A 14,961-nucleotide genomic window follows, 5' to 3' on the forward strand; every position below is an offset into this window, starting at 1 on the left:
AATTAACATGTAATTGTAAATTTAAATTTATTTTATATAATTTATTTAATTTTATGTTATTGTGTTATAATTTAATATATTGAGAAAACAAATGTAGTGTGAAAGAATAGAGGTTATAAAAACTAAAAAAATTGAATGAAAATCAAATTTGAGGGTTATTGTAAGAGATAAAGCAAAAGAAAATAGAAGAGTGATTTTACATTAGAGTATATTAAAAGGAATCTCATTTATATTATATTATTATTACTATTAATATTATTGAAATTTTGTGAAATTAAATGTTATCATCTGTATTATTTTCGTGAATAAATTGAAAAAAAAATATAGAATAATGTAATGTTTTACGACTGCTGGTAAATTTGAAAAGAGTTATTAAATAAAAATTCTAATTTAAACATGAGCTCAGATGAAGGAATTTTAAATTTACTTATTTTATAGTTGGATAGAATTAATTTTCATAAACTTATTTAAATTATTGAATGTATTAAAATAAATGTTTAAATAAAGCTTAATCGATCTGATATGTTTGATAGATAATTATACTCTGTAAATTTCATGTTTATTTATGGAAGAGCATTTGTCCACAAAAGTCATTCATTTACCTAAAAGGGTGAGGGATTGGTATTTTTGTTTTTTTATTTATTTATTTTGAATTCGAACAAAAAATAAATCATCTATAAAATCTTATTAAAAACATAAAAAATATTTTGTCTTAACATGATATATATATATATATATATATATATATATTATTAAAATATATCTTTTTTGTGGGTTTTTTCTTAAAATTGTGTAATTTATTTCATATTTCCTAAAATGGGTAAATTATTATTTTTATTTAAAAATTAGGTAAATCATGAGAGTTCGGAATAATTTTAAAGAAATCGTTATCTATATTTACTGTTTTCAAAAAAAAAAAAAAATCGTATATGACAAATAGGAGTTTTGATTAAAGTTTGCACTAATAGCATTTTGTAAAGAAATTGTATTTGGTTCATACTATTATATTTAGCAGATAAAAAATATTTATGCTAAAATCATACATGTTAAAAATGATTTTGGTAAAATATTGCCTAATCAAATTCGTATTTGTAATGTAACTTCAGTTATATATCATATTGTATTGAACTTGTCTTTACCATTTACAACCTCAGTTTAATGTTTGTTTGTTTTTTGGAAGAAAATTTATTATTTTTTAAAAAAATAATAAAATAATTTAAGAAAGATTTTGTTGTGTTATTTTGATTGAAAATAATGTATGAAAATTAATAATGGTGATAAAATCTTAAATCTAATGCGCTAAAAATAAACCAGAAATCTAAAATTGAGAATAATAAGTAGTAAACCCTAAAATAAATAAAAAACTTAAATCAATAAAGACACGTGTAACCGTAATCCTTAACCATAAAGTGTAAATTTGTAAACAATATATCAAAAAATCTATTAAAGTAAAAGATTTAAACTCATAATCCTCTATCCAAAATGATAAACCTATAAACCCTAAAATCACAACTAGCAAAGTTAAAGTCCACAATTATTTAACTAATGAGTGAAACAATACTCCATAATTTTTTGAAAATGTTGAAAAATGTTATGAAAAAATGTTTAATATGTAGTAAAATATTCTTTGTATTTATTTTGAGTGAGTTGTTAGTAATATATGTATATAATTCACTAAATTAGTTTCGCTTTAACATAAAATAAAAAATTGTGAATTTAATTAAAGAAATTGTCATATAGAAAGTAGAAAAATATTACAAAAGTTTACAATTAGTCCTATTGTGTCATTTTTTCCTATAGTAAAAGTATTTATTTAGTTTAATTGAACGTGTTTCATCCATTTCATTATGTATACGGTTAATTATTGGTCAGCTTGATTCTTTACCGCACATGTGGGCCTCTGGGATCAAATTCGATCTCATATAACTAGACCTATAATCTTGATTTTTAATTGGAAGAAATTGAATTTCGTAAGCCTTGAAAATATAGTGCAAATTGTAGATAAGGTCAACGAATGTCATTAGTTATAAATTACATGTCGAACAAACAACAATCATATGAGTATAAGGAAGGTGGAGAGCTTGAAACTTCGTACAATCACACCACCAGTCATTTAGTCTTATTGTGTATGACATATGTGGGCGTTGTAGTTGGGGAATCAGTAGCTTTTGAACATCAAACTCTTAATTTTCTCTATTGTACCTCTAGACATGACACATAGCTGATAGTTGTTCATTTTTCCATAACACGACAGTAATATTTTCAGGATATTGATGGTCAACTCATAACATGCACATTGTCTTCGTCCCTCGTTCAACAAACCAGGATTTGGTTCTTTCAAAAGTTGTCTTCAGGATAGCATAAATGGATAACAATTGTGTTCCCTTTAGTAATGAGTTCATACACCCCACTAAATTTGTTGTCATGTGGTCATACCTCCTACCTCCGTCATATGCTTGCGTCCATGTTTTCAAACGTATTTGATCCATCTAGCCAAAAGCTCAGCGAAATTGTGATCTTAAAGCCGACAATTTTTCTTGACGAATTGGGTTTTTCATTTCTTAACATGTGACAATGTCAAAAATAAAATGATTTAAAGCTAATGCGTTGCATCAAAACTGATTAATAAAAGTAAATTAAATTTAAATAGATACTTGTGTCTATCAAGTGTTTATTCAACTCGACATTCTTGAACTTCTTATTGAAGTCATATGCAATGTGGAGTGTGCAATATACTGATAGGAGACCATTTCCTTCCCAACCAACTTCTGAAGATTTCAATGCTGATAAAATGGTTTTTCCTCTATCATTTATCATGCATATCTTTTGTTGTGGTATGACATGTGGTCACAATAGTCAGAAGAACCAGATCAATGTTTTTTTTGTTTCACCTTCAAAATACTGCAAAAGTTAAAGGGAAGATATTTTGGTTGTCATCTTGACCAATTGTTGTTAGCAAAGTCCCATGATATTTTTCAATCAAGAATGTTCCATCAACTTTGACTATTGCTTTGCAATAATTGAAGCCATCAATGCATGGTTTGAAAGCCCAAAATACACATATCAAGATGTAAGACAAAGTGTCTTAAACACTGTCTAGAATAAAAGACAAAGTAACAGATCGACAATTGTCCTAAGGACATTTTCTTGAACCGCCTGCAACTATCTTGGAAGATAATTATATGATTTGTCTCATTCACCGAATTTCACGACAAACACCTTTTGTTTTTTCATCCATGTTTTTTTATATGTTACATAATAACCATAACAACTTTAATTTTTGCAATTAAACTTTTCATTAGGATTGATGGATTTGTTTTAACGAAATTGACCACAATAGTTGTGATTTGGGTGGAGTCCAAATTTACGTGATCATCAGAAAGAGTGATCAACAAACATGTATGGGGCGCTTCAATATTTTTTTTATCTCCCATGTATTGCGGATATCTTCAACGTTGACATCCATTGTTGCAGTTAATGCACTGGGCTACATATTGATCCGTCTTTGACTCGACGACAACAAATTTATAGCCTTGAACTATGTGATATTGTTTTATCACACACATAGTAGCCTCTTTATTAAGAAAAACCATTCGTTCATAATGGTCATATTCAATTACTTGTCTCAATCGACTATAGGAATCACCTTGTTGGAGTGATGACGTTACGAAACCACCTTCTTCTCATCGATGTCATCATCTTTACTAAATTCATGAATAATATCTCTGATCACGGACACTTTCTGGGTGCCCATAAAACTGCCTCCAATGTAAAAGGGATTCATCTACCACATGCAACATCAAAATATAATTGTTACTGTAAAGTGCATTGAATGAGTGTGACTACTAGTTGTTAGAAGGATTTTCAATACAAACTTTAAAGTATTACCTTGTCAATATCAATGTATAAAACAAGTTGTGCTCCAATCGAAAACTTCTAACCAAGACTTGTTTGATAAATATGCAAAAAACTTTGGTGAATGAGTATTTTTGCATTGCATTGGTTGGTTCATCAGAATATATAACATAGTTACTTAAAGTTTAAAATTATTAAAAGCAACACAATAACTTTCTCATGACACTGAATTCACATATTGGTACATAGTACAAGGCATAACATACAAGCTACATTTTTCATACATTATATATAATATGTACTAGTAAGTTCAAGAAATTAAATAATAATGTAGTCATGCATGTGTGTGTGGTATAGTCATTCACTCTTACAAAGTAGTGTTCCTTTGACCAATGCATCGTGCTTCAAAATTCATACATACAAGGTTCAACAAGATGGCATGTGCTTTATGAGCAATGCATACAAAACATAATATCAATTTCATATCACACGTTATATATCATACTGATACTTTGCTATACTTTTTTAAATGGGTATTAAAATTTCCCCTACTATACCAAATATTGATATGACTTTTGACAAATAATACATGGATACCCCATATTAGTTTATTTTAAAGAGAGAAATATATGCATACATAATAAATATATAACATGATATAAATGAAAAGAGACAATAAAAAGTATTGAATTAAACACCACACGCCCACTTGAAATGATAGAGGCTAAATTACTGCTCCTTTAAATTTAAAGATGCAACTCCATAATCAAGACAATCAGTCATAGTCTCTATTGAATTCAAATGTGCAAGTCATTTTGTCTTATACACTTTCAATTCAAAAATGAATCTTGTTACAAGTGACACTATTGTGCCTATACTCATTCCAATGTGTACACATGAATGGCGATTTCAATTCAACAAATATTCTTGAAATCGTAGTAGGGAAAATGTACTATCAATTTAAATCTTCATCCACTTCTCAACTTGTAGTGGTTTTGAGTCAACGTTTTCTCCATGCATTGCTTTGACATGTAATAAAGCTTGGAAGAGAGATCCCTGGATGTAGTTCATGTTCAACCTTCAATGTCACCCACAACCTTCAAATGTACATACGTGTGTTCCTTCAATGTCACACAGTTCCTTTAAATCTACATATGCGCTAGAGTTGTAGGTGGAATTCACTAAATTTATGTGTATTATTAAATTTATGACCATATATTCACACAAGCATACTACTCTTGCACCATTTACTGAATTGTGTTGGCTGGTTTTTGTGCTTTTGGAGTTCAAGTATTGTCTTTTTCGTTATACTACTATCTACTCACCCTTTAAATTCATGTAAGCATTGTTTTGTATTGAACCTTTCCATTCATCTACGTAACATTCACTTTCTTTCATCCATAACACCAATTATTCCTTCAGCAGTGTTGGAGTTGCATTAGTTTTAACACACACAGACACCTTACACTAAGTCAGTCTTAAGTTTATTTTGTCAAAGTTACCTTCTTAGTATTTAAGAAATTTTGAACTTTCATATATATTTTTTGTATAGGTTCGGATAACAATGACAACCAATGCACGACTACCATAACATATGTCCATCTTACAGCTACAACATAAACATGTGAAAAAGACTTTATGGGAAGGGAACAAAAGACTCATACGACCTAAACGACATGCCATATGGGTTCTCAAACATTTTGAACGACTTGATCACCTAGTCATAAATTTAATTGAACATGTTGAGTTCGAAATCTTATTGATTTTGACGAACATTGACATAAATCACCATCTAGTTACAACATTGGTCGAGAGGTGGAAAGCTGAGCCACACACCTTTCATTTGCCACTCCAAAAGCCACAATCACCTTAAAAGATGTTACAGTTCAACTTGGACTCCCAATTGATGGGGAACTTGTGATGGGTGATAGTAGTGGTGACTTGGTATGTGTGTGTGAGGAATTGTTGAAATTTGTGGCAGCAAAAACTATGGTTCAAGGAAACACAATCAATATATCTTGGTTGAATAGTTCTTTTTGATATTTGGCACATGATGCAACTGATGTTATTATTACACAACATGCATGAGTGCACTTGTTGAGATTGATTGGAAATGTATCAATGTCAGACACATCAAAGAGTCAAGTTCATCTAATGTATCTATTGTTACTGGTTGACTTAAATAATGTGTCAAACTTTAGTTGGGGGTCAACTGTGTTGGCTTGTTTGTATCGTGCACTGGATCACAATATCAATTATAATTAAGACAATATCGAATGGTGCATGATGTTTTTATAATGCTAGATGTGGGGCCGAATGACATGTTTTTCATCGACTACTGACCCATTGAGTGTTGAGGAGATAGTTGTCGGTGTTGTTTTTTCACTTGCGAAAAGGTTATTCTTTTTTTTTATTCATGTTAATGTTGTGTGTTTAAAAAGTTTGTATTAATTATTTCATGACAAACGTTTATCGCATATGGTCTAGAAACTTACTTTGAACAAACACAAATGTGATTATAGTGGGTCAAATTCAGAAGACGCTTGATCAGATGCGGTTGAAACAAGTTATCATTTTATCCTTAAACAACTAATTTTTTTCCAAATAATCCAAAAAAGTAATAATGTTATTTTTTGTCGTTGAATGTTTTTGTGGACTCCACATCGATGACTCAAAATTAGTGGTATAATTACAATATATTTTTCAGTTGTAAGTTGTGCGATTATACTTGTAATTTGTTTTGAAACTATCAAATTTCATCAAGCACACCGAATGATGCGACAATTCTAGTTTCAACAACATATTCCACATGACCCATGCAACCTCAATGAAGTTCACAGAGAAGACATGCGTGGAAGAACAAATATGTATTGACCACAATATCACCAAAGGTGGATAACAATGTGGAATGATTGACAAAACCTTAATTTAGGGAATATCATTCTATGAAAAATGGTCATTTGTACGATGTTTCAACTTACACACAATAGATCACCAATCATACCATCCGCTACGTCTCACCTAGAGAGGTCATGTCTAAAGACAATGTAAGCTAAATCTACAACTTATTTCATATTTTAATTTTATTAAACACTATATTAATTATTATTTTAAACAACAATATGGCACGCCACCCGACAGTCAACCCCACCATTCTGAAGGCCATCATCATCATGTTGAGTCTTATTCAAATGTTGCACAATTTGGACAACAAACTTTTTTTCAATAGTTCTCCCTATCAACCACCAGAAATATTCAACTTTATGGAGTATCACCCCAACATGTCTGGCCATTTCTCTACCAACAAATGTCATCAACTTACACCAATTTTCCATTGCATGGAAATATTTTTCTCCAAGTCCATCACAAATGTTTAGTACTTCAATAGTGACACCATCTTCCACATTTCGTCCAATTCTCACCACACATTATTATCAATCCACAATGTCTTCATATGGATCCAAATTTCCATGAAAAACTAACGAAGGGGAAAACAATAAGGACGATAGTCCACGTCCATCGAGACAACGAAGAAGACCCTCGTGTGGGACATAATCTCATAGATAGTTCGTTCATCTTTATGTTAAAATAATTCTGTAAATTGTTCAAATTAAATTAAATTGTCAGTGTATTTCACTTAATGTCAGACTTCCATGTTATTAAATTGTAAGATTCTCTTGTATGCAGTAAAGAACGTATTCCAACTATAAATCAGTTGGAGTTTACTCTCAATCTACACATCTACCTCCTAATCGGCTAAAATGAACATATGACCCACAACATAAAGAATGTGACCATATGCAAGACTACAGAACACTGAAAGACTTGTAAGATTCTCTTTTATGCATGTAAAAGACATATATTATATGTAGGCTGGAGTGTACTATCAATCCATACATCTATCTCCTAATCAGCTGGAGTGTACTATCAAACCAGAACATAAAGAATGTGAATGAGGGAGATAAAATGGAAAAGCAGCATACCTTCCATCATAAACAAGAGTAAGCAATAGTAGTTCGCCAGTTTTTGTAGACAGCAAGGCTACATCACTCAACAACCAAGTTGCATTGGCAGAATCAAGCTCCACATTAAAACTTGATCTCGGTATCTCCTGACTGGAAATATAAAAGGAAGGTAATTGGGGTTTTAAAAGTTAACATCCAAATACAATACGAGGAAAATAATTAATGTGCATAAGAGGATGTCAAATCACAGTATGAAAAATGAGGGGTAATGTCAAATAATTGTAAGAACTCATGCCTAGAATGTTATTTCCTTTTATATGAAGATTATATGAGAGAGAAAGAATCATCACCTATTGTCAAGTGAAACAGCATAGCTGTTCAAGGCCAATGCACAAGAAGCCGACTGCAAAAAATAACCTATATAATTAGATTATTCCCGGTATCTTGTAAACCAAAAACTGTAAAATGCAAGAATACACATACATGCAAAACTACAATTAAATATCTTGTCAATTAATAAAAATTGAAAAGATACCACACAACTATGCCTAGGCAACTCATTTACCTGACTGTGATAATGAACAGTATTAGCACCTATTACAAGAACACCACCTATTGGCGAAGGCACTGCAAGAAGCTTGTATGCATCATGGGGGAGATTCTGCAAAATAAATACAGCAGACAAATTTACAAAAATCAATTTAGGGTGTAAAAGAGAGGGAAAACAATCAGCAGAAGTTAAAAGATGCTGGACTTAAGACATACATACGATTTCCATGAGGAAATATTATTCAAACCATAAGGGCTAGATGGGCACATTAATTAATCACTTACTAAAGAGATCTCACATGGAAGGGGTGGTAAATTGTTTAAAAAAAGACAATATAATAGACACCATTACTCAAATTCACTTTTGTTAGCCTACATGTTAAGGGACAACAAAACCAAAAATGTTTAAACAATATAATAGACACTATTAGTTACACTAATTTTGTTTGCCTACAACAAGTGCAAACAAAACCAAAATCTATACAATGAAAAGAAAATTCTAAATAAAAAAGAAATACATGGCAAACACCAATAAGGAGGTTAATAAACTAGCCATATCTTAAATACTCCAGCTTCTCTAAGATATTGAAGTGTGGAGGGTAAAAATCTTCCATTTTGCTATTGCAAGTTTTGAAAATCACATTGAAGTGCCATCTAGGCATCTACGTTGAACTTACAACAGCTGACCAAATAAGTGGATGCTGCTTTAAGGTTGTGCTGATACTAAGTGCTGATATCATGCAAGTATGATGCTTCCATGAGACACGCCCAGCCCAAGTGAGTTCACGTTCATGTAAAATAACCATTACAGGTTCAATATAGCCTGTACAAAAAGTTGAAGCACTACTTGTTAAGTAAAAAATAACACAAACTTATGTATAATACTATCTTTTCATGCAGAGAAAATAGATACACAAGTACTGCAATAAAGCACCAGAATCATAATCCATTATATTTTGATTTTTAAATAATGATTGTAAATTATAAAATTAGTTAATTCAGTTTTTGATCCAGAAACAACACAACTAATTATTCAAATTATAAAGAGGGCTACAAAATAAGCAAACAGGAAATAAATTTAAGAAACATGTCATTTAACTAAACCAACGGTCAATATTTTATTGTGCACAAACACAATAAATGCTTATATATACATTTGAACCATGTATTATAATCACAAAGTAAAGTCTGTCTCTTTCCTCGGTGTATGAATGAATTAAATACATGCATAAAGAAAATAAAATGTTATTAACTGATTTTAACGAAAGAATTAATGTGCAAAACCATTATGCCTTGTTTGGCTGAGTGGAGGGAGAATGATGGGGAGGGAGAGAAATAATGTGGTGTGTTTGGTGTGGAGAGAATAGAGAGAAGAAATACTTTATTAAAATGGTGGGAACCATTTCATTATTTCTCACTTTTTTACTCGTCTCTCTATCTCTCTCCTTATCTTCTATCAATTCAATCTAATTACACACCTTCTATAAAACTTTCAATTTCTCACCTATTTCTGTTCAGCAAACAATTAAACATTCAATTTTATTTCTTTCTCTTTTTCCAACTTATTTCTTCTCGATTTCTCCATTCCCTCTATTTCTCTCTTGACGACCAAATAGGGCCTTGGGGTTAAGAAAATAATAAAATCCCATGTTATGATTTATCATTGATTTTGAAAACAAATTTTCAGCAAGTATTTCATACAACTGATGTGGTGTGGTGGTGTTTGGAAGAGTTTATACAGAACTTATGTTGGCTTATAAATATAACTTGCACTCCTATAACCTCTAATTACATTTTTTAAACGTGCTTTTCAATGACACTTATAAAAATAAACTCTCTTTATTTTGTTACAATAAGTTTCACGGTCAACTTTATGACATAAGCTATCATTTGAAAAGAGCTTATTAAATAAACATGTAACTAAGATGTTTATAGAACTGCATCTGCACCCTAAATTTTATTTGAATGTCAATAGTGGTCTTTCAAACTTAGAGGAATAATTTTTTTGTGTTGCACTAAGGCAGGGTTCAGTTACAAAGACAATCTCTTTTTCTAGTCACATTTATTACTGCTATATTAGAGTTACGAGTTCTATTTCACCGTGAGGGAAATAAATTTGCAGAATGACTCATCAACTGGAGCCAGCAACTTTCTCCTGAATTCAATGTGATTCCTGTCCCTTCTAGTGATTTATCCATACTTATTACTGCAGATATAGGGAGACATACTTATTATTCCTGTCCCTGCTCTTTCCTTTTTCTTTAACTTTGTAGCTTTTGGATTAAGCCCAATTTTCTTCTTCACTCCACCACCCCACAAAATTAGAAAAGAAACAAGAATACCATACATTTATAAAAACTTCTAATATTGATGTTGCGGAAAACAACCATGATTCCATTTTTTATCAAAAAAACTAAATCTAAATTCCATCTCGAGAAGAGATGGTAGAACTTTCATTATATAATTTATAAATACATAAAAGAGACAAGATGAAAAATATTAATATTCTCTTCAACTCACCATGAACAAATGTAAAATCTTTTACATGCCTCATATCCAAGTCACGGAGGTTTATCATATAAGATGACTCGATACGTGCAGCAACTGCTCCTGAAAATCCCAAGGCATCATCATCCCCAACTAAGCCAGAACCAGCCTGACAAAAAAAATACAACAATTAAAAGACAATAAAAAATATAATTGATAAAGAAAATTTTCCAAAAGAAATAAACTGACAAAATGAATTACTATTGATTTTAAATGTTAGGTGGATTACAGAATGCAACGCTGGGTTACAACAGATCATTTGCATCAGTTACTTAATTAAAATTATTAAACAAAAGGTCAAGCAACCTGGTAATGTCCCTTAGATTGGATCCCATTCTTCTGCATTAATATGCACCTAGAATCATTTGCTAAGCAATACAACCAACTTATCTGAAAGAAGTAGAGTGGTTGTGACACTATCCTAAAAATTAAGGCATTCTCTCTAACCAAAATCACCAAATCGCTTCTCAGATAGCATGCTGCAGTGGTACCTAGCTAGCTATTTAAATTCCTAGTCCATTCAAAAGCACTAAAATGGGATGAGAACTTTATCCAAAAGACCTAAATCCTCTCTAGAAATCCAGTTTTCCTAATTATATTAAAAGTGAAATGTCCGCACAATAAATGTCTTACTGCTGCTATACAGATGTTTTAGTAAAAGAAAGATTTTTTAAGAACAAAGTAGAGACAGACATACAGGAGAATAAGAAACTCTTAAAAACTGTATAGTGATACAGTACAATGGGATATTATACAGAGACAACTGAATTACAGAAACCCAACCAGTGAAAAAAATTAGAAAAAGAAAGCATCCATAAAACTATCTAACCACCCGGACATGATTCAAGGGACATTCTTGTTGGAGATCTCACATCGACTAGAAATATGGTCAATTTATAGTATATAATCTAGTCCCACACTCAAGCCTAGTTCTTGAAGTGTGAGAGGGTGTGTTGGAAATTCTACGTCGACTAAAGATATGATCAAATTATACTACATGAGTGGGTGGAAACTCACCTTATATGCCCCAAGAGATTACCACCCATAGCAACTCCTAGATAGGTCAATCATCATTTAAGTGATTGAAATCCCACCAAATAGATGAAAACGGATAAAGACTGTTTAACCTCACTTTCTAGGAGTTAGTAAAGGTGTGGACCAAGAGATTCCACCCACAAGAACTCTTAGATAGGTCAATCAACATTTAAGTGATTGAAATCCCACCAATTAGACAAAAACAGATAAAGACTGTTTAACCCTGAAAGGTTGATCTGTAGCCCTGAAATGATTTCAAACAGCCTAAGATGGAAGGACAAATAAGAAAATAATTAACATTTGGTTATAATAACAGGACAGAATGATCAGAAAATTGAAAATGTGATACTAAAACACCCTCAGAGCCTATTCATGTAAAAAAAATTGAGGCACAAAACACAATGGAGGGAAACCTTAGTGTGGTTTGCAAATCCACAACAAAGCATTAGTATCAATCCTTTTATGTAACAGCAATTCAAATGAAATACATTGCCTTGGATAGAAACTTGGACTTTCAAAACTGGTATACAAAAAAATATGTATCCCCTATTTGGAGAAAAGGTGAGGAATTTAAAACAGAACCTGCAACAGCATGACTAGACACCCTGAAACTTGAAGCCAAATCCTACTTTCTAGTGCAGATGCATGAAAAAAAGAATTCACATTTATGGAACTAACGGATATTTCAAGGGAGTTCCCTTTAAAGACATGTACAGAGACTGGGCATGTTAGGCTGCACCTTCCATTTCTAGTGAACAATTATTGTTTTTAATAAACAGGCATACAAAAATTAGTATATAATAGTGAACAATGATTGTTTTTAATAAACAGATATAAAAAAATAGTATATAATAAAGTATTTCAAATTCACAGGGCATAGAGGATAAACCTGAGTAGCCTTTAGTATTATCATTTGCAAATCATATATCAGAGTTCCACCACACCTGCCTTGAGGATCAACCTTTACCACCGGTCCTCTTGCAAATTGTTCTCTTCCTCTTTTCAGATGAAGCCACTCTGGACCCTCAAAACAATGTAAAGAACTAGGAGGTAGAAACAAGAGTTAAAGACAAGACATAAACTAAATCCTTTACAGAAGAAGAGATATGAGTTTGATGTAAAATGACTTGACTTCTGATCCTCAACTGAGTACTGGCATGCTACAGGTCAATGAACTAACTGTTTTATGTTATACTCAATACCCTGACCGTAAACAGCAAAATAGAAAGAAATAGCAAAGCAACAGCTTGCTTTATGCAAACCATGTACATCTACCAAATTCAACCCCTCAAAAAGACTGTGGTAGACTAATATTACTGGCACTGCAGTCAAATGTCATCAATAGAAAAACATGTCTCTCTTTAGAACTTGAAGTAAAACAAACATAACAAAAGTACCCCAACCTAGATTGATTCAACCTAGTCTCCCACCCTACCATGTTGAACTAAAATGTTACTTGAGAATAATACAAAGGAATTTCAAATTTAGAGTCTCTTTCCCTCCCTTAGAATCTCATATTTACAACTACTTTAGATAGACCAGATACAATATATACTTTAGATAAACCAAATACAAAGTATGAGAGGGAAGAGAGAAGAGAATCTCAAATGAAATAAATTATGTTTAAGACTATTTAATCTAACACTCCCCCAATACCTGGAGCATACAAATTGTATGTGCCAAGCTTGAAACAGAGGTCCTCTCAAGGATTTTGTTAGTACATCTGCAAGCTGATATTTGATCTGACAATTTCAGTGCAAATTTCCTTGGACAACAACTTTTCTCGAATAAAATGACAATCAATTTCAATGTTTAGTTCTCTCGTGGAACACTGGATTGGAAGCAATGGGAATAGCCGCTTGGTTATCACAATAAATCTTCATTGGCTCAATCTCACAAAAATACAATTCTTGTAGGAACTGTTTTACCCATAAAAGCTCACGCGTGAGGGACGTCATTACTACTTTATACTCAAGCAGATGATCATGCAACAACATTTGTTTCTTGGCCTTCCAATAGAAAATATTTCCTCCAAGCAAAACACAATAACCTATGGTAGAACATCCATAGGAGAACCAGCCCAATCAGCGTCACAATACCAAATGCTGTTGAATTTTAAATTTACTTATTTTATAGTTGGATAGAATTAATTTTCATAAACTTATTTAAATTATTGAATGTATTAAAATAAATGTTTAAATAAAGCTTAATCGATCTGATATGTTTGATAGATAATTATACTCTGTAAATTTCATGTTTATTTATGGAAGAGCATTTGTCCACAAAAGTCATTCATTTACCTAAAAGGGTGAGGGATTGGTATTTTTGTTTTTTTATTTATTTATTTTGAATTCGAACAAAAAATAAATCATCTATAAAATCTTATTAAAAACATAAAAAATATTTTGTCTTAACATGATATATATATATATATATATATATATATATATTATTAAAATATATCTTTTTTGTGGGTTTTTTCTTAAAATTGTGTAATTTATTTCATATTTCCTAAAATGGGTAAATTATTATTTTTATTTAAAAATTAGGTAAATCATGAGAGTTCGGAATAATTTTAAAGAAATCGTTATCTATATTTACTGTTTTCAAAAAAAAAAAAAAATCGTATATGACAAATAGGAGTTTTGATTAAAGTTTGCACTAATAGCATTTTGTAAAGAAATTGTATTTGGTTCATACTATTATATTTAGCAGATAAAAAATATTTATGCTAAAATCATACATGTTAAAAATGATTTTGGTAAAATATTGCCTAATCAAATTCGTATTTGTAATGTAACTTCAGTTATATATCATATTGTATTGAACTTGTCTTTACCATTTACAACCTCAGTTTAATGTTTGTTTGTTTTTTGGAAGAAAATTTATTATTTTTTAAAAAAATAATAAAATAATTTAAGAAAGATTTTGTTGTGTTATTTTGATTGAAAATAATGTATGAAAATTAATAATGGTGATAAAATCTTAAATCTAATGCGCTAAAAATAAA

The 14,961-nt window shown here is 31.0% G+C and overlaps 1 protein-coding gene across 7 annotated transcripts; it reads right to left on the reverse strand.

Moving 5' to 3' along the window:
* Nucleotides 1-3,388: 3,388 nt before the first annotated feature.
* Nucleotides 3,389-13,982, reverse strand: LOC150028115 (cleavage and polyadenylation specificity factor subunit 1-like). 7 transcript variants are annotated; one of them, XM_090301885.1, is made up of 8 exons: nt 12,841-13,473; nt 10,890-11,025; nt 9,047-9,192; nt 8,386-8,481; nt 8,171-8,223; nt 7,839-7,970; nt 3,889-3,946; nt 3,646-3,784 (listed from the first exon to the last, which is right to left on the reverse strand). In XM_090301885.1, exons 1-7 carry the CDS (start codon nt 12,862-12,864, stop codon nt 3,937-3,939), a joined length of 597 nt encoding a protein of 198 aa, XP_090158011.1. In that variant the 5' UTR covers nt 12,865-13,473; the 3' UTR covers nt 3,646-3,784; nt 3,889-3,936. The 7 variants fall into 7 exon arrangements, with proteins under 7 accessions (XP_090158007.1, XP_090158011.1, XP_090158012.1 ...); XM_090301881.1 differs by lacking the exon at nt 3,889-3,946 and having other exon boundaries at nt 3,389-3,758; nt 12,841-13,982; XM_090301886.1 differs by lacking the exon at nt 3,889-3,946 and having other exon boundaries at nt 3,765-3,784; nt 12,841-13,472.
* Nucleotides 13,983-14,961: the final 979 nt, after the last annotated feature.

Source organism: Phaseolus vulgaris, chromosome 4, assembly GCF_051622355.1.
Source record: "Phaseolus vulgaris cultivar YP4 chromosome 4, ASM5162235v1, whole genome shotgun sequence".
Lineage (NCBI taxonomy): Eukaryota > Viridiplantae > Streptophyta > Magnoliopsida > Fabales > Fabaceae > Phaseolus > Phaseolus vulgaris.